Source organism: Falco punctatus, assembly GCF_963210335.1.
Source record: "Falco punctatus genome assembly, chromosome: 8".
Lineage (NCBI taxonomy): Eukaryota > Metazoa > Chordata > Aves > Falconiformes > Falconidae > Falco > Falco punctatus.
In genome coordinates, this window is record NC_137588.1 from 55,191,507 (window position 1) to 55,209,291 (window position 17,785).

At 69.8% G+C, this 17,785-nt stretch overlaps 2 protein-coding genes across 6 annotated transcripts; one reads left to right on the plus strand and one right to left on the minus strand.

Moving 5' to 3' along the window:
* Positions 1-63: 63 nt before the first annotated feature.
* On the plus strand, positions 64-6,122 carry PRR7 (proline rich 7, synaptic). Of its 2 annotated transcripts, XM_080398605.1 has the most exons (3): positions 64-1,653; positions 5,145-5,347; positions 5,480-6,122. In XM_080398605.1, the coding sequence occupies exons 1-3, from the start codon at positions 1,277-1,279 to the stop codon at positions 5,866-5,868; spliced, it is 969 nt and encodes a 322-aa protein (XP_080254731.1). In that variant the 5' UTR covers positions 64-1,276; the 3' UTR covers positions 5,869-6,122. The 2 variants fall into 2 exon arrangements, with proteins under 2 accessions (XP_080254731.1, XP_080254732.1); XM_080398606.1 differs by lacking the exon at positions 64-1,653 and having other exon boundaries at positions 4,715-5,347.
* Positions 6,123-6,214: 92 nt separating this feature from the next.
* On the minus strand, positions 6,215-17,522 carry DBN1 (drebrin 1). Of its 4 annotated transcripts, XM_080398588.1 has the most exons (15): positions 17,311-17,522; positions 13,065-13,120; positions 12,854-12,966; positions 12,592-12,666; positions 12,368-12,514; positions 12,117-12,194; positions 11,869-12,020; positions 11,650-11,713; positions 11,454-11,513; positions 11,184-11,298; positions 9,911-10,052; positions 8,805-8,932; positions 7,267-7,817; positions 7,069-7,171; positions 6,215-6,971 (listed from the first exon to the last, which is right to left on the minus strand). In XM_080398588.1, the coding sequence occupies exons 1-15, from the start codon at positions 17,394-17,396 to the stop codon at positions 6,901-6,903; spliced, it is 1,941 nt and encodes a 646-aa protein (XP_080254714.1). In that variant the 5' UTR covers positions 17,397-17,522; the 3' UTR covers positions 6,215-6,900. The 4 variants fall into 4 exon arrangements, with proteins under 4 accessions (XP_080254714.1, XP_080254712.1, XP_080254711.1 ...); XM_080398586.1 differs by lacking the exon at positions 9,911-10,052 and having other exon boundaries at positions 8,805-8,936; positions 12,117-12,179; positions 17,311-17,521; XM_080398585.1 differs by lacking the exon at positions 9,911-10,052 and having other exon boundaries at positions 8,805-8,936; positions 17,311-17,514.
* Between the last annotated feature and the right edge of the window lie 263 nt (positions 17,523-17,785).

The window sequence follows — 17,785 nt, forward strand, 5'->3', positions numbered from 1 at the left end:
TGCTGTGCCTTGTATCACTGTCATAAGGGGGGCCTGCTCTGGGCCATACAGGGTTGGTGACTGTAAGGAGAGGAGCCAGGACCCCAGTTCCTGGGCTGCCATGGGCTCTGCTGGCACTCCTGTCCTGCAGGGAGGGGCTGGGGCTGAAGCCCAGGGACCATGGGAGGCCCTTGGTGGCTTCTGCTGGGTCGTTTGGGTCAGTGTAGGGGCATGACAAGTACAAGGCCTTGGGCTGTTGGGGTGTTCATGTCTCCTGTGGTCCCCTTCAGGGCATGTCCCCTCACTCCCCTGCCTGCCCTTGGCACAGCCCCTCGGGCTGTCAGGGGCGTGCTGTGGGGCCAGGGGCAGAGTCCTGCTTCCCTTTGGGTGCTGTGCATTGCTGCTTCAGGGGGGCGGACAACCGTGCAGAGGGGGACCATGTGCCAGCACAGAGCGCTGTCTCCTTAGCCCAAGGGACAGCCCCTGGAAGCAAGGGCACGGTGTGAGCAGGGTTAGGATCATGACAGTCGCCTGGGGGGAGCGTGCAAGGGGGCAGCCTGGCCAGGGTGGGTGCTGGGTGGGTTTGGGGTCCAGGGCTCCGGGGCCGGCGGCAGCACCAGCAGCCTTGTGCGCAGCGCAGGGGGGCCGCACACAGCTGCACAGGGATGAGAATAGCAAGTGCGGCTGGGTAGCTAGGGAACAGTTGCTATGGGAGCAGGCCGAGGAGGAGTTCTCACACTCAGAGGGGGCATCTTGGGGTAAAATCCAGGAATTTTCTGCAGCCATGCAAAGAAGGCAGGGTGGGGGGATGGGGACTGCCTGGGGATTGCTGCTCCCATCACACGGGCCGGGAATGCTTGTGCCGCCCTGTCGGCGCTACCTGGGCTGTGCCACCCTGGCATCGAGGTCCTGGGGTCACCAGCGTGTTGGTGGTGTCTGGTACACCATCAGCCAGGCTGACCATGGCTCTGCAGGCAGGGCGGGGGTGCGGGCAGCCCATGGCTGAGCCCTCAGCAGGGCATGGAGGGGGCTCTGCCAGTCCCCAGCTGCCCCCCGCCCAGCAGTGCCCCAGCCCTGGCATTTGGGGGGGTGCCTCGTCCCCATCCATGCCCTTGGGGGGGAGCAGTGTGACGGGGTGCTGCTGTATGGCCAGAGTGGGAACCAACCGACGGGTCTGGGACCCACGGACATGGCAGGCCCTGGGAGAGTTCTGGTTGGGCCCTGGGGTGCTGGGGGTCCTGCCCTGAGCTGTGGGGCTGTGGTGGCAGCGCCAGCACACGATTTTCAGGGGTGAAAGATGCTCTCAGCTGTTGCCTGGGCAACGGCTCCTCCTCCAGCCCACCATGTGGCTCGGGGAGCGCTCCCCCGCCTGCCTCCCCCCCCCGCCGCCGTGGGGAAGGGGAAGGCAGCTCCCGGCCCCCGGCACTGGCGGGGCCGGAGGCCTGGCTCCCCCCGTCCGCCCTCACCCTGGCCTGATGATGCCTGTGGGCCCTGCCATACCCCCAGCCTCTGCCTTACCCCTGCCCCGAGGGAGCACCCCAACCCCCCTGCATGGCCGCAGCCCCCTGCCCACCGCGGGTGCTGCTCAGGCACCCCCACACCCCTCAAGCCGGCACTGCTGGGCGGCCGCGGCCACGCTGTGAGGTCCGAGCGCAGGAGACCAGTTCCAGCAAGGTGAGTCGGGGCCAGAGCCGAGGAGGCTGGGGGAGGCACGGCCACCATGGCCCTGCTCCGGGGCAAGGTGGCAGGGCTTGGCTGGCTGCCGGGGATGCTCTGCGGGGCCGTGGCAGGAGTGGGCAGCTTCACGGGGTCATTCCCTGGCCAAGAGGGAGGAAATCCTTCCGGCCAGGCCCGGCAGAACAATGTGCTGTGTGTGCGGCTGCGGTGGGTGCCCACCACCCTGCCCACGGGGAGGAAGTGGCGGCGGGGTCACGGCCCGCGAGGGGCACCCGCCCCTGGGCAGCCCCCCAGCCTCTGGCCCTGGCACAGGGCCGGCCCGTGCCTTGTAACCAGGCTCCTGGCACAGCCCCAGGGTGTGGCGAAGGGACAGCGGGTGCCCCCATGCTGGGTACAAGGACCCTGGAGGGGTCTCCCACGATGGCCATGACCACCGGCCTCGGGCACAGCAGAGCAGAGCTGGTGATGCCCCCCCCCCGACGGCAAACAGCTGGGGAGCGCTAGCACAGGGGGCAAGTGCCTGGCCAGGCCAGCGAGGTGTCCGTGGGGCCACCTCTGTCCCTCGGCGCCAGGCTGCCATCCCTGCCCTTAGCCACGCGTCCCGCGGCCGTGCCCGTCGGGCCGGGGCCGTTAGGGTCTCGCTCGGGCTGAGCTGCCGCCCTGCCGCCGTCTTAGCGCTGCGCTGGCGGGGGGAGCCCGTGGCTGCCCCCCCCTCCGCCAAGGAGGCTGCGACTGGCCCCCCCCTCGACCCCCCCCGGGCGAGTGCAAGGCTACCGAACGGGGGAGCCCGTGGCATCACCCCACCAGGGCCGCGGGGCCATCACCCGAGGATCCCGGATCCCCGCCCCGTGGGGCTCCCGCGGCCACCCCCGGGGATGCCACGGCCCTCACGCCACCGGCATCCCGCGGCCGTTCCCCGGAAGGGGCGGGGGGAGGGGGGGATTCCCGGGGCAGCGCCGGTTCCCCCCGCCCCGTGCGGAGCCGCGCCGGTAGCCCCCGCTCCGCGGCGGCTCCCGGGGTGGGGGTGCGGGGGGCCCGCGGCTCCCGGGTCCCTCCCCGAGCCGAGGGCGGGGCGGAGCGGCGGGGCGGGAGCCCGGGCGGGGCGGCGCGCGGCGGCGGCGCGGGAGCGCTCACCGGAGACAAAGGCAGCGCCGGGAGGCGGCGGCGGCGCCGCGCACCGGGCGCGCACCGGGCCCCCCTCCCCCCCGCCGCCGCCGCCGCCCTATGGAGCCGCCGCCCGCCGCCTGAGCCACGTGCGCTGCCGCCGCCGGTAACGGGAGCCGCGGAGGGAGAGGGCGCGGCGCCTCCGCCTGTTGCGCGGCGCGGGGGCAGCGGGGCCGGGGAGGGGGCGCGCGGAGCCGCCGCCACCGACAGCCGGGGGCCGGAGCGGAGGCGCGCGGCACGGACCGGGGCGCGCGCGTGTCCGGTCCGTCGCCGGCGGGCGCGCGCCCCTGGAGAGGAGGAGGGAGGAGGAGGAGAGGGCTGGCCGCGCTCGGCACCGGGAGCCGGGACGTCCCCGCCGGAGGCATCGGGCGGGGATGCGACGCGGACAGCGGGGCCCAGGCCGCGGCCGGGGGCAGCCCAGGGGCACCGGCGGGGCCCGGCTCGGCGGCTCGCTCCCGGCCCGGCGGCCGGTCCGTACCCCGCCCGGCGTGGGTGTCTCCCAGCCCGGCCCCGCGCCTCCCCCAGCCCGCACGTCCCCGGTCCCGGCAGCCCCGCGTCCCCCGCCCGCCCCAGCTGCAAACGCCCCCGGTCCCCAGGCGCCGCCAGCCCGCCCTGCCCAGGTTCCCGTTGTCCCCCCGGCCGTTACCCCGGTGCTCGATCCGCGGCCCTCTCCGCACGGGCCCCCCCCGGGGATACCCAGGCTGCTGGCGGGGACCCTGTTGCAGTCGCGGCCGGCGAGCTGCACCCGCACCGAGCTGGCCTCGGCCGGACAGCGGCGGCGGCGGCGTGGGGCGCCCTGGGGAGGGACACCCCCGCCACAAGGACCCACGGCCCGGCGCTGCCCCTGCCTCCGCTTTTGTCTGCGTGATGGAGCGGCCCCCGCTGTCCGCCCGCCGGAGCGTGACCGGGGCTCCCCGGCCCCTTCCTTCCCCCATCCCGCTTTCCTTCCGACTGGGCTCGGCCCCGCTGCCCCCCCCAGCTCCCCGGGCACCCGGTGGCCCGGCCGTGGTCCCCTCGCCAGCAGCGTGGCCCTGTCCCGTGGGGTGGCCAGGGACCCCGTACCCCTTTGCCTGGCAGAGGCAACATGGGAGCGATGGTCGCCCAGACCTCGGCCACTCTGGTGCTTGCCCTCTGCCCCGCCGGCCGGCCCCTGCTCTCCCACAGTGCGATAATAATGATCCTGACAGGTCCTTACGCGCCTGCCTGCCAGCACCCATGGGTGCTGCTCCTCGCTCGCTGATGCGCACAGCTGCCCCCCCAGCACACACCATCCCCACCCGGTGCTCGGCTGGATGTGACCGAGCTGTCACCCTGCCTAAAGGCAGGCACCTGGCAGGGGTGACGTTCCGATCACGGCCATCCCCTTGCCCTGTGTCGCCGGGTCGGGGTGCCACCGTCCCTTGAGCCCCCTCAGTGGCTGCGAGGCCAGCAGCAGCCACTGCGCACGTGCTCCCATGAGCGCAACATGCCGCAGGCAGCTGGCGGCTCCACACGTCCCTCCTCCTCCTCCCCGGGCCCCCCCTCCCGGGGCTCCCTGCTGTGGGACAGTGAGGGGGGGCAAGCTGCCAGGGCTCTGTGGCCGATTTGGGGTGTGCCGGGTGGGCGGCAGGCAGAGATGCCCACGGATGCCCCATGATCTCAAAGGCGTCAATGCCGTGGGGCTGCAGCATCTGCCTCCTGGCCTGGGGTGCACAGCAGTGCCACGGCGGGGTGCTGGGGTGGGGTGCAGGTTTGCAGCGGGGGGGGGGGGGGGGTGGGGTGGTGGTGGTGTCGTGTGGGGCCAGTATGGCTACCCCCCCCCAGCTGCGGTGCCGCTGCGCATGTGGAGCGAGTCACCATGGGAACGGGCGGCCGCGTCCTGCCACGCTCATGCTCACGTCTGTCTCGTTGCAGGGCCCCCTCCCCGGCGGCCCCCTCCCAGCGATGGGCAGCGGGACCCCACCAGCCCCCCGCCGCCCGCCCTGCCGGCCCCCAGCCCCGCCGCCCGCCCAGTGCACCCAGGCCTGACCCACCCGCTCCAGCCCCCCCCGGCTCCATGGCGAGGACGGACCCCTGACGGCGGGCGCCCACGGGCCAGAGGAGACACCACCGGGCACAGCCCGGGGAGATGCCCTCAGCGGTCCCGACAGCATCGGGTCCTGCCCTGGCCCTGCTGCCGCCCTGAGCATCCCGTCCCCCACCGCGAGGGCAGGGAGAGGCAGGGGCCTCCCCCCAGGGCCGGCAGCCAAGATGGTGATGTCCCAGGGCACCTACACTTTCCTCACCTGCTTCGCGGGCTTCTGGCTCATCTGGGGGCTCATCGTGCTGCTGTGCTGCTTCTGCAGCTACCTGCGGCGGCGGGTGAAGCGGCAGCAGGAGGAGCGGCTGCGGGAGCAGAGCCTGCGTGCGCTGGAGCTGGAGCCGCTGCACTACGAGGGTTACGGGGGCAGCCCCCCTGGCATCGCCATTCCCCACCGCCTCCGCCTCGATCCCCACCATCATCACCCCCACCATGTCCCACCCCCACGGCCCTGGAGCTGCCGGCACGGTAAGGAGCAGGGAGGGGCTCCCGGCATCCTCGGAGCACGCACCTCCCCCTTTTTTTGGGGGGACACAGCACGAGAGCCAGGGCGCAGCGCTGACGGCAGCGGGGGTCCGGGGGGGGGGCTTTGCCTTGCAGAGTCAGACTTGTCGAAGCCGCCGTGTTACGAGGAGGCGCTGCTGATGGCAGAGCCCCCCCCGCCGTACAGCGAGGTGCTGATGGACACGCGGGGGCTCTACCGCAAAATCAACGCCCCCTTCCTGAGCCACGAGCGGCTGGAGAAGCAGGAGCAGCCCCCCAGCTACAAACCCCTTTTCCTGGATGCCGGCTACGGTTCGGCACTGCACCTGCCCCGCTCAGCCAGCCCCGGCCCTGCCTGCCCGGACCTCTACCTGCAGGCAGAGTGCTCCCCCCGCATGTTTCCCAGCTGGACGGACTCGGAGCTCAGCAGCAGGGACACCTACGAGCCGGGACCCTGGCACCTCCCGGTCTCCATGCCCCTCTTTGGCAGGACTACCGCTGTCTAACAGCGGCCCCGGGGGACCCCCGGGCCTTGCCATGGGTGCCCCTCCGGTGGGGATGGGGGGGTGGGTTCGGTTGCCCATGTCACCCTGGGGACACCCGCCCCGGCGCGGGCCATCACCGCCGGCGTGGAAGGGGCTGGTTCCCCATCTGGCCCCCGCTGGCCCCCCCATGGCTGGGGGCGCTGGGGACCTGGACTTTGCTCTGTTTCTTAAATTTTTTGTTTGTTACAGTTTAAGAATAAAAGTTTGTGGCTCGGGTTTGCCTCCCGGCAGGCTGGCATCATGAAACCCTCCGCCCAGCAGCCCCCTGCCCCAGACCTCCCTGCCCCCCCCCCCAGCAGGCTACAGCCCCTGTGGGAGTCGCTTTATTTATTAACAGACATGAGCACACCTCCGGTACAGAACTTGTGCTTTCCAAAAACAGTTACCGTAGAGGGGGGGAAGAGGGGCCAAGCGGGGGCCAAGCGGGGGGGACGGGACGGGACTCCCAGCAAGGAAGGAGTTGGGGGAGAGTAAAAGCCCCACACCAGCTCCCTGCCGGGATTGGGGGGGGGGGGGGGGGCGCCGCCGGCCGCAGCCTCGCCTCGGTTGGGTCACTTTATTGCCATATTCATTTATTATTATTATTATTATCCTTTTTCTTTTTTTTTTGAAATCGTGCAAAGTACTGGGGGGCTCCTGGAGGGGGGGGGGCGGGCACGAAAAGAATGAGGACCCTGTCCCACAGCCAGGCAGGGGATGCGAGCATGTGTCGTCCCCCCCCCAAAGGGGCGCTGGGGCAGCAGGGAGGGACTGCTAAGGGGGGCTGGGGGACTGACACAGCTCCTACTGACAACTTAAAAAAGAGAGGAGATGGGGGGGGGCGGGGCTGTAAAAGGTGCCCCGGGGCAGGGGCACAGCGAGGTGGCCCCCACCCAGAGGCCTCATCCTGCGGGGCCCCGGCGGGGTGAGGGGGGGGCCCGGCCCCCAGCTGCAGCCCCCTCATGCCCCGCGCCGGCCGGGGCGGGCTGCCTGTGCCGGCAGCAGGGCCCGGGCTTACAGGGCCCCCCCAAAGCTCTCCTCCTCATCGGGCAGGGGGTCAGCATCCCAGCACGTGATGTCGATCTCTGTGGGGTGGGGGCATTCATGTCAGGGTGGTGCAGGTGCCCCACAGAGAGTAACACCGTAAGGCCCCCCAACCCCCCCGCCACTGTCCCCACTCACCTGGGGGCTTGTTGTAGAAGATGGGCTGGGGGGCTTTGGCTGACAGCTCCTCCGGGGGGGGCACCTCCTCCTCCTGGGACTGGCTGAAGTAGCCCTCACTGGCCTGGGGCAAGCAGCAGGGGGGGGCAAAACAGGCAGTCAGGACCCCTCCCCAGCCACCCCATCACCCTCCCCCCCACCCACCCCAGCAATGCTCACCTGCTCCCCACGACCCGGCGTCCCGTCCTTGGGGGCCATCTCCCCATTGGTGATGGGGGGTGTCTCTCGGCCGGGGGTGTCCTCCTGGGGGGCTCGCTGGCAGTCGAGCCCCTGGGGCTGGGAGTCCCCCTCGCCGACCGGTTCCTCTTCCTGCTCTGCATCGCAGAAGGTGGCGGGGGGCTCGGGCAGCTCGTCCAGGCTCAGCAGGGCCCCCTCGTCAGGCAGCGTGGCTGGGGGACCCTCGGGGACAGGGGCAGCAGGCAGGGGCCAGGCAGCCGGGGGACTCGCCTCGTCGCTCTGCCACAGGTCGATGAGGCTCTCGGGGTTGGGGGTCCCCCCGGGCTGGGGCTCAGCAGCCACGGGTGGCAGGGAGGGCTCGGTGGGCTCCAGGGTCACCAGGTCCCCCAGGGCTTCATCCCCCGCTGTCCACACTGGCCGGGGGCTGGGCTCGTCCCCAGGGGGCTCGGTGGCCTTGTCCTCAGGCCCCAGGAAGGGCCAGTGCTGCTCGGGGGTGGCTGGCCTGGCCTCCTGGGTGCTGGGGCTGGGGGAATCTGCAAGGGGGGGGATGACAGCAGTCAGTGGGGACAGGCCCCCCCATCGTCCAGGGCTGGGGGACACCCAAGGTGAGGGCTGCAGCTGGGCAGGAAGGGGACCGATGGCACGGTCCTGGCACGCACCAGGGGACTGGGCACCACGGGGACGTGGTGGGAGAGGATGTGAGGCAAGGTGATCCCCTCGTGGGTGTCTGGGCCCTGCTGGGGTGGGGGAAGAGTAGCTGGCAGGCACAGGGATGTGGAGGGGATGGGGAGAGGTGCACTGGGAAGATGCAGAAGCGCAAGCTGGGATGCACCAGAGGATGCAAAGGGCCCAGTAGGGACGCAGTGAGGACACATGGGGATGGCAACAGAGCTGGCTGCGCTGCACTGGGGATGCAGCAGGACAGTGGGGCTGCGTGGGGGGAAGCAGCAACACTGGCAAGGACATACGGGGGGATGGCGCAAATAAGGCAGAGTTGCATCAGGGGATGCAGCAGAGGCAGCAGGGCTGCATTGGGGTGATGCTGCAGAGATGGCAGGCACATACAGAGCCAGGGGAATGCACTGGTGATGGTGGAGGTGCACCGGCTGGGGCAATGTGCTGGAGATGGCTGGGGGATACATGGTGGAGGGTGCAGCAGAGACAGCAGGGATGCACTGTTAGAAAATGCACTGGCAACGGCAGGGATGCAGCAATGACAGTGGAGCTGCACTGGGGGAATGCAGCAGACGGCGGGGATGCACCGGCACGGAGCAGTGGGTACGGCGGGGATGTGCTAGGGGACACAGCAGAGACGGCGGGGGATATACCGAGAGATGCAGACGGGACAGCATGGATGCACTGAGCGATGCAAGGGAGGATGGCAGGGTTGCAGCATCGGGGCTGCAGTGGGGGATGCAGAGGAGTCAAGGGGGCTGCAGCAGGGGGCATGCTGTGGGGAACCACGGGGGTATGCCCAGGCAGCTGCATGCAGGGGCAGGCAGCACCAGCCCTGCGCCCACCTTTGGGCGTTGCTGGCGTCTCGTCACCCGACGCACGGGTGCCTGGCTCGCCCAGCGGCGTGGCAGCCGGGCTGGACTCGCAGGGGCTGCAGCCCACTGCCGAGGACTTGCGGTAGGCGTCCGACTGGCTGCCTGTGGACAAGGGAGACGGGGTGATGTGGGGGGGCTGCCCACAATGGGGGAGACCAGTACCCCAGCGCTGCCCCTGCTCCTGCCCCACGCCAACCTGGCCATGAGCTGTCAAATGCAAGTCACCATGTACCTGCTACTGCGTCGCCCCCTCCTGCAATGGCAGGGTAGAGGCACCCATGGGTGCAGCAACCACCATGCCCCGCTCCAGGCACCCCCACTGCAGCTGCAGCATCTGCCAAGTCTGGGGACAGGCAGCCCCATACCTGCCATGGTGCATGCTGGCCCTGGCCACACGTTGCCCAGCTGGGCCCTGGCACAGCCTTGCCTCTGCAGGCACAGCTGTGCTCTGCTACCCCTAACCAGGGAGAGGCACAGCCCCACATGGCCCCAGGCACCATCTGGCCCCTTCTGCCCCATGGGCACAGCCCCACACAATCCTGGGCACAACCTTTTCCATCTCACGCTGCCCCCTGGGCACAGTCCTTCATGGTCAAGGGCACAGCCTGCCCCAGTTCCTCCTGCCCCATGGGCACAGCCTGCCCCATCTGCCTCTGCCCTGCGAGCAGAGCCTGCCCGGTGCCCCCTCTATCCCATGGGCACAGCCTGCTCCATCCCATGGCAGAGCATCACCTCCCCGGGCACAGCTCTGCGCCATCCCCAACTGTCCCATAGGCGCAGCCTGCCCAGCACTCCATCCTTGTACCGCAGGCACAACCGGCCCCATGGGCACAGGCTGTCGCATCCCCCCGCCCCAGGGGCACAGCACCCACTGTGGGGCCAGCCCCAGCTCAGGCATGCAGGGTGCCCATGGGTGCGGGTGCAGCCCCTGCTGGGGTACCCGTCCCCCTCGGGGTGCCCGTGGAGGGGCGCTGCCTCTGTTGTCGGTCCGCTGTGCCGTGGGGCTGAGGTGGGCTGTGGGGCAGCTGCCCGTGTCTCAGCCCCCCGGAGCTGTGCACCCAGGGGCTCCCAGCTACCTACATGGGAAGAAAGAGGAGAGATTTGGGGTGCGGTGGCAGGTGATATAGGGGAAGGGGGTCCGTGGGGGGGAGGAGGAGGAGGAGGAGGAAGAAGGTGGCCCACTGTCAGCTGTCTTTATGAAAGGACAGTGCAGACGACCTGCCAAGAGAAAGACAGACAGACAGACGGAAGAGAGAGACAGAGAGAGAGAGAGAGAGCAAAGAGATGGGTCAGTCCCTGCTCAGCGCAGCCACGGTGGGGCCGGGGCACCAGGGCACCAGGATGGGAGGATGGCAGGGAGGGAAGCAGCACTGACATTGGGGTGGGTGGATGGCAGGAAAAGAGGATGGAAAGACAGCAGGACAGAAGGATGGGAGGCAGTGCTGCATGGCCAGGTGGAGAGAGAGGCCAGGACATAGCCATGGGACCAATTATCTGCTCAGGCACAGCACGGCCCCCACAGCACGAACCCACGGCACAACCCCGCGGCACGGCCACAACACACAGCCCACAGCACGACCCATGGCACAGCCCCACAGCACAGCCCCACGGCACAGCCCATGGCACGGTCCCACAGCAAGAACAGACATCACAGGCTCCCCCCTGCACAGCCCCTACAGCACAGCACCCCAGGACGACCCACACACAGCCCCACGGCCAGAGGCACCCACCAGGACAGCCAGCCCCTGCCCTAGAGCCAAAAAGAGTCCCAGGGCTGGACCCCAGACTGTGGGGCTGCCCACGGGGCATCCCCTGCCAGCCAGGAGCACGCCAGGTACCCCACGCCTGCCCCACACACTCCTGCCCCCTTTTAGCTGCCCCCGTGGGATGAGTTTCCTTGCCAAGCCCCCCCGGACCTCCAGCTACACAACCGTGCCGCACCAACCACACTGCCAACCTGTCTGCCAGTGTGGTGCCATGACAGGTGAGGGGACAACACCCAGCAAGGAGCAATCCTGCTCAAGTCACCCTGGCATCCAGCCCCGCCAAGCTGCCCCAGCCGCAGGGGCCACATGAGGTACGATGTCAGCGAGAGTGATGGTGGCGCAGCAGAGCAGGACAACTCCCTGCTGTCCTCGTGCCCCCAGCACCCACAGCCGTGACGATGGGGATGGCAGAGAGGACACCTCCTCCTGACTTTACATCCCTGGTCCCCCCAGATCCTGCCGTGACCCACTGAGCTGCAGGGAGCCCCAGTGGTACCACACTCACCTGCTCCGCAGCCCACAGCCTCCCCTGGCATCTCTGTGCCCCCCCATCCTGGTGCCCGCAGCCACCCCAGCCCCTCACCTGTCCTGTGGCTGCCCGGTGAGATGGCGTCACTGCTGCCCGATGCCACCCGCTCCTGCTGCTTGAAGAAGTCCCGGGGGTTGTCAGGCCGCTGAGCAATGATGGCAGCAGCCTCCTGTGGGGACAGAGGAGGTTAAGACGCACCGCCCCAGTGGCATGGGGCTGCAGGACCACCCCCCATGCATCTTCCGGCTGGGTCCCCTTCCAGCCATGGGCACCGCTGGCTGGACAGCGAGGACTGGCACTGGGCATGGCTGCCGCCACACTAACCTCCACCTCTGACTCAGATTTCCTGAGCTGCTGCCTGTCGTCCTCGTCTTGTTGGTCCACCTGGGAAGAGACACAGTGTGACCCCGCAGCTCTGGGATGCCCTGGGGACCTGGCTGGGAAAAGCCCTTCCCCGGGGGCAATACCAGGCTCTGATGCCGGCCCCATGCCTGCCACTCACGCCTGCCACGGCACTTACAAAGATGGACTGCTCCTTCAGGCGCTGCCGGGCCTCCTCCGCCTCCATGCTCTGTTGCTTCCGCCTGCAATGGGGTACGGGAGAGAAGCTGGGCACCGGCTCCTGCCAGTCCCTGCCCCAACCCCACCCCATGAATGAACACCCATGTGCCCACCCAGACGCTCACAGCACGCGCACAGCCATCCCCTCCATGCACATCCTCCCTGGCCCCTGCCGTGCCTGTGCTCCTCGATCTGCTCCTCACGCTCCCGGTAACGCCGCTCCCGCTCCTCCTGCTCCATCCGCTCCTGCTCCATCCGCTCCTGCTCAAACCGCAGCCGGGCATCCAGGGCCTTTTTCCGCTCCTCCTCCTTACGCAATTCCTCCTCTTTCTGGTGTCAGGGGGATGAAGGACAGGGCTGCCCATCAGCCCTCCAGTGGCTCATCCCGCTGCCCAGGGGCTATCACCTGCCCCCCCTGTACCCCACCTTGGCCTGTTCCCAGAACTGCTCCCGGTTGAGCCGCTTCATCTCCACGGTGGCATCGGTTTTCTGGTAAGTGGTGCCCTGGGACGGAGGAGAGGCAGGGGGGGCGGAGGGGCTGGGATCAGCGAGGGGGAATAACAGTAAGTGGCACACGGGGTGACGGGCTGTGGCAGACAGGAGCCCCGAGCGGGAGGGATGCCCCGCACCCGCTGCCATCGCCATCATCATCGCCATCACCACCACGGGGACATTACCACGGGCTCAGCGTTCTCGTCCTCCCGCAGCCGCAGGCGGTGCAGCACAGGGCTGGAGACACGGGCCAGCCCGTTGGAGAGCCGCTGCCCGATGGCCCCCGGGTCAATGTCCTCCACACTGCTGGCGTTGACAATGACGTCCACACCCTGTGAGGGGGCAAGCAGCCGTCAGGGACTGGGGTCAGTGCCCTGGCAGCATCCTCACCTGCCCCGACATCACCCACCTGGAAGAACTCAGCGATCTTGGCCACATGGCTGGCACAGGCGCATTTGCGGGCATCCGGCACATCCTCACCTACCTATGGCAGCCGGGAAGGGGTTGAGCTGGAGAGGGGTGGCAGGGTGACCCCCACCCAGCTGACCACCACGGGGCAGCAGGACCCACATGCCCTCAGCCACCACAGGCTCCTCCCTCGCACCCAGCCGTGCCCCTGAGAACACAGGGGGAACAGTACAGTCCCCCCAGGCACAGCCCCCCCCACTCACCCAGTTGACGAGGACATATTTGGGGAGCACTGCCTGGGGGTCCTTGACGCTGCAGAAGCCATACATCACCTTCTGGATCTCAAAGTGGCCAGAGAGCTCCAGCAAACCTCCACCTGGCACGGCACCGTCAGCCGACGTCCACCCAGCACCAGGATGGGTGCCAAGGATAACGCTGGCAGAGCTGAGCCAGCTGTGGGGACAGAGGACTTACCTCCTGATGCTGCCAGCTTCAGGTCATCGGAGCCATCCTCATATGTGTAGAGGGCCCTGGGGAGACAGCGTGGGTGAGCAATAGCCGGGGGGAGCATGGGACAGGCCCCCCCATCCTGCTAACATTGTCAGGGCAGCTCCTGGGGGACTGGCCAGGTGTCCCCAAGCTGCCACACAGCCACTCTCAGACCCTTGTCCATCACCATCACGAAGGGCCGGACTGCCAGTCAGGGCATGTGGGACTGGACAGGACCTATTAGCCCACCCTGCTGGCTGGCAGCCGTGGGGCAGGGTCCCAAGGTCTGGGACAGAAAGGTCACCTGGGCACAGGGACCAGCTGGCTGCTGTGCCATGCCACAAGCCACGCTACCACAGCTTCTTGTACACTGTCCCTATCTCCCCCAACCCTGGCAGTTACTGACCAGCTTTGGGGACAGCCCCAGGCACCGGCAGGGGACTCGGGGCCGCTCACGTGCCAAGCTGCGTGAGCCGCTGGCCCGGCAGGCACCAGGCCGGGGGAGGATGCCAGAGCACCAGCAGCAGCAAATCAATGTGCCGCCTGGGTGTGATGGGGCCGTCATGGAGACTGTTCCTTGGAAACCGTTCCCAGCGGATGGGAAACCCCCTCTCGCTCCCACCGCGCCCCAGCCAGCCCCCTCGGGGCTCCGCGGGGACCCCCACCAGCCCGCACCTACTCAGGGGTGTGCAGCCAGCTGAGGGGGGGAAGGACGCATACCAAATCAGTCCAGGGCAGGTGGGCGAGGGGATGGATGTTGCTAGGCAACCAGCATCCTCCATCGCCATGGCAACACCCCCCCCCCATCCCAGCTGGGATGCAGCTCGCCCCGATGACGAGGTGATTAGTGGAGGGGAGCGGGGGAGGCAGGCAGGCTGCAGGGACCTGCCGGGGCCTGGCAGGCACCCAAACCTGCCTGCCACCGTCACGCGCTGCACCCGGAAAGCCGGGGCCGCCCGTGCTGGACTCCCCCCCCCCCCCAGTCCCTGCACTGGGGCGGGCACGCAGCTCTGCCGATCGGCATTCGGTTGGCGGCGCCCGTGCGGTGCTCGCTGGAGAGCCAAAATCCCCGCGGTGCCAGGCAGATCCATTCTCGCCCGAGCCCACAGCTTCCAGCCAGAGCCTGGGGGACAGGAATCGGGGGAGGTCCCTACAAGCAGAGCCACCCCCAAACCAAGGCCACAGCTGGACCCCCAGAGCCGAAAAACAAGGGGGAGGCAGGCGGGTGCCTAACACAGAGGGGGCCTCCCTCCAACCCCTGGCACCCCCCACCCCCTGAGCCCCTGGCAGCGAGCCGCAGATAATTGCACCAACAAGATTGACTTTAATCCGCACATCCCGATCCCGCTAATCGGCTGCCCCAGCCGTCACCAGCTCCCGGCCTGAAGCCGGCAAAGCAGCTGCAAAGCGCTGTCTGCGATGCCTGCGCCAGGAAGGGCAGCAAACGCAGCCCCCGCCTGCAACCGCAGCCCCGGCCCAGGAAACCTGCTGTGATCCCCCAGGAATGGGGGGAGGACAGCAGCAGTTTGGGGGAGCCCAGGACCACGAGCAGGGGTTGGGGGATCATAGCGTGGGACACAGCTGGCTGCATAGGGCAGAGACACAGCGTCGCTGCCTCAGGAGCCCTGTGGGTGCTGGGGGCACCCACTGCCTGCCCTCCCCTCCAGGACCCCACCATGCAGGCTGTATCTGGATGCAGGATGCAGGATGCAGGGCAGCTGGGGGTTGCCACAGAAACAGAGCCCTGCCCCAAGCTCGGCCCAACATGACCTGACCCCAAGACAGGATGGAGGATCCAGAGGTTTCCAGTCCAGAGGCCAGCAGCATTCCCAGGGGTGCCCCCAGGGACCCCAACAGCATTACCACGAGCCCTGACAGCAGGGACCAGCAGTGCCACAGTGGGTGCAGGCAGCGTCATGCATCGCTTTACCTGCTTCCATGGGCTTTAATCCTTCTACCCAACAAATACAGCCCCTTCCCACTCCCTGGGCTCTGGGCATGTGTGTCACCCGTGGGTGGAGGTGCCCTGTGCAGCCCAGGGAGGAGGGCTGCCCACAGCCGGAGGACTCCAGCGAGGATCCCCCATCACCCCACCGAGGGGACACTGGCCCAGCTGCCCTCACATGGCCCCACTGCTCACCAGAGCAGGCGGAGCAGTGCCTGTGGGTGCCAGCATCCGGGTCACCCACAGCTGCCTGGCCCCCACATCATGGCCAGGGAGGGGGAGCATTGCAGCCCACCCGCCCCAGCCTGGGCACATGTGTTTCCAATGTGGCTGGGAGCTCCAGGGAGTCGGCGTGCTCAGAAAGCAGCACCAAATTCCTTTCTGATCGAGTAATGGGCCCCAGCAGCCTCTGCGGGGCCGGGCAGGGGGAGGGGATGCTCCGACCCTCCAGGACCGGGTTGAAGTGGGGGGGGCCCGGGGCGGTGGGAATCCCAGACTAAACACAGGGATCCCGGCTAGGCAAGAGCACGGCATCCCCTGGCACCAGCCCAGGGCTGGGCTCTGGCGCAGTGTCCTTACAGCCCCTGGCTCCGCCGGGCCAGGCCACCACTGGGGGTTGGTCCCCATCACCCTGCACAATGGAGCCCCTCCCCAGCATCACCCCTCATCCTGCACCCAGGCCCTGGGCCCTGCAGCGATGATGCTGTTTCCACTGGCACCAAGTGGTGGGCATCCCCGATGACTATGAGATGGAGGGGCTGGGGATGATGGGGTGACCTCAGCCCCGAGGATGGGTATGGTGGGGGCTTGCTGCCTGGCTGGGGGCTCAGTGCTGGAGGTAGCGGGGGGGGGGGGAGGCAGCCCCAGCACTCACCTTCCCGGGAACCGTTTCTGCTGCTCTCAGCAGCTTTGGCAGGGAAGGCTCCTTTGCAGCGGATGCCGGGAAGTGAGATGTACCCAGGGCTGACAGCTGCCTCCTGGCCGGCAACATGCACCGCGCTCGCCCACGGCACCCTCGGGCTGGCAGCGGGACCGCGGGGCTCCTGGGAGAGCCAGGGCTGGCAGGGACGGGGATCTGCCCAGGCCCACACAGCCCAGGGGGCTCCCAGCCCTGTCCCACGAGCAGGGACCCAGCTAGAGTGGGGTAGCCCCCGGCTGGGCGCTGGGTGCTCCCCGGCTGGGCGCTGGGTGCTCCCCGGCTGGGCGCTGGGTGCACAGCAGGCACCCCTGCCAGAGAGCAGCATGCACAGCACGTACCCAGCACCAAACGCTGCCCAGCACCCCAGCTCTGGCCCAGCGACCTGCACCCCAGGGTGCCAGCAGCACCCCCCCCACGCGTGGCGCAGGCACCCAGGGGGGCAAGGAGGGGGTCCCGGTGCAGACGGCCCCAGCCAGCCCCCCAGCATCCAGGCGGGGCTGGGAGATGCGGGTGGGCACTGGGGAGATGCTCCCTGCGGGATGCTGCGCCGGCTGCAGCGGGGCCTGGACCGGGCCGGGCCCTGGCGGCCACAGCCCCGGCTGCCCCGCACGGGGGGCGCAGGCAGGGACGGGCAGCCCGGGGGGTCCCGCCGGGGGAGGCCACCCCCCGCCCCGAGCCCGCGGCACCCCCAGCCCGGCGGGGCGGGCCCAGACCAACACACCGCGGCCCCCCGGGGATGGGGCACCCCATAAGCCCGGGGGGCTGCGGACAGCAGGGCCGGGGTGAAGGGGGGATGCCCGGTGCCCCCGCGGCCGCAGGCCTCGCTCCGTCGGGCAGAGGGGCCGGCCGGGAGCGGGGCGGGCTGGGGGTGCCCCCATTCGCCTCCCCCCACCACACACACACACACCGGGGCGCCCCTGCCCGCGGCTCCGGCTCCAGACAATGGCGAGGGACCCGGGGCCGGGCCCAGCACTGGGGGGCCCCCCCAGGCCCTCCCCGCCGTGCGCGAACCCCCCGCTCCCCGCGCTCGCTGCCCAGCAGGGGGGTCGGGCCGTGCCGGGGGCTCCCGGGGGCGGCGGGTCCCGGCGCTCGCACGTGCCGGCCCGGCGCAGACAAAGCGGGGACCGCGCCCCGGCCCGGTGCGGCGGCGGCGGGCAGGTGCGGGCACCGGGGACGGCGGCCCGGGCACACACACACACACACCCCTGCCGCCCCGCCCGCCTTTGTGTGCCGGGGCTCCCGGCACCGCGGGCCCGGGGCGGCGGGAGGCGCAGCGCGGGGCGCGGCCGGTGTTACCGGGCGGCTCCGTGCACAAAGGGCGGCGGCGGCGGCGGCGGGGACAAAGGGGCGGCGGCGGGCGCGCTCACCAGTCCGTGGGGCTGTCCTCGCCGATCACGTCCTGGTAGGAGGCGAGCAGCTCCAGGCGGTGCGCCGCGAAGCCGACGCCAGCCATGGCGGGGCCGGGATGCTGCCGGGGGGACCGGAGGGACCGGCCGCCTGCCCGCCTCCGAGACACTGCCGCAGCGGCCGGGCGGAGGGGCGAGCGGCGGGGAGGCTCCGCCCGCCGCCGCGCCCGGTCCTAGCGCCGCGAACGGCGGCCCCCCCCCCCCCCCCCCTCCGCCCCCCCAGCCCGGCCCCCGCCCCCGCCGCGCCCCCGGGGCGCCCCCGGGGCACCCCGCCGGCAGCACCCGGCCGGGCCCCCTGGGGTGCGGGCAGCATCGCCCCGCCCCGGGCTGCCCCCGCACACTGCTCGCCCCCGGGATCCTGCAGCCTGGGGACCCGCACCCCGGGCTGGGCTCCGGCCCCGCACCCCAAACCACCTCCCGCCCCGGGGATCCCGAA

Bases quoted from the DNA above. Each gene is read 5' to 3' on its own strand.
- DBN1 (XM_080398588.1), bottom strand. From the start codon at position 17,396: ATGGCTGGCGTCGGCTTCGCGGCGCACCGCCTGGAGCTGCTCGCCTCC. The intron at 11,714-11,868 runs GCACGGCAGGGG...ACCCCATTGCAG, and splicing joins GAGCAGATCGAGGAGCACAG to GCGGAAGCAACAGAGCATGG. The intron at 8,933-9,910 runs GTAGCTGGGAGC...GTCCACAGGCAG, and splicing joins TCCTCTTTCTTCCCATGTAG to CCAGTCGGACGCCTACCGCA.
- PRR7 (XM_080398605.1), top strand. From the start codon at position 1,277: ATGCTCTCAGCTGTTGCCTGGGCAACGGCTCCTCCTCCAGCCCACCAT. The intron at 1,654-5,144 runs GTGAGTCGGGGC...CTGCTTCTGCAG, and splicing joins AGGAGACCAGTTCCAGCAAG to CTACCTGCGGCGGCGGGTGA. The intron at 5,348-5,479 runs GTAAGGAGCAGG...TTTGCCTTGCAG, and splicing joins GCCCTGGAGCTGCCGGCACG to AGTCAGACTTGTCGAAGCCG.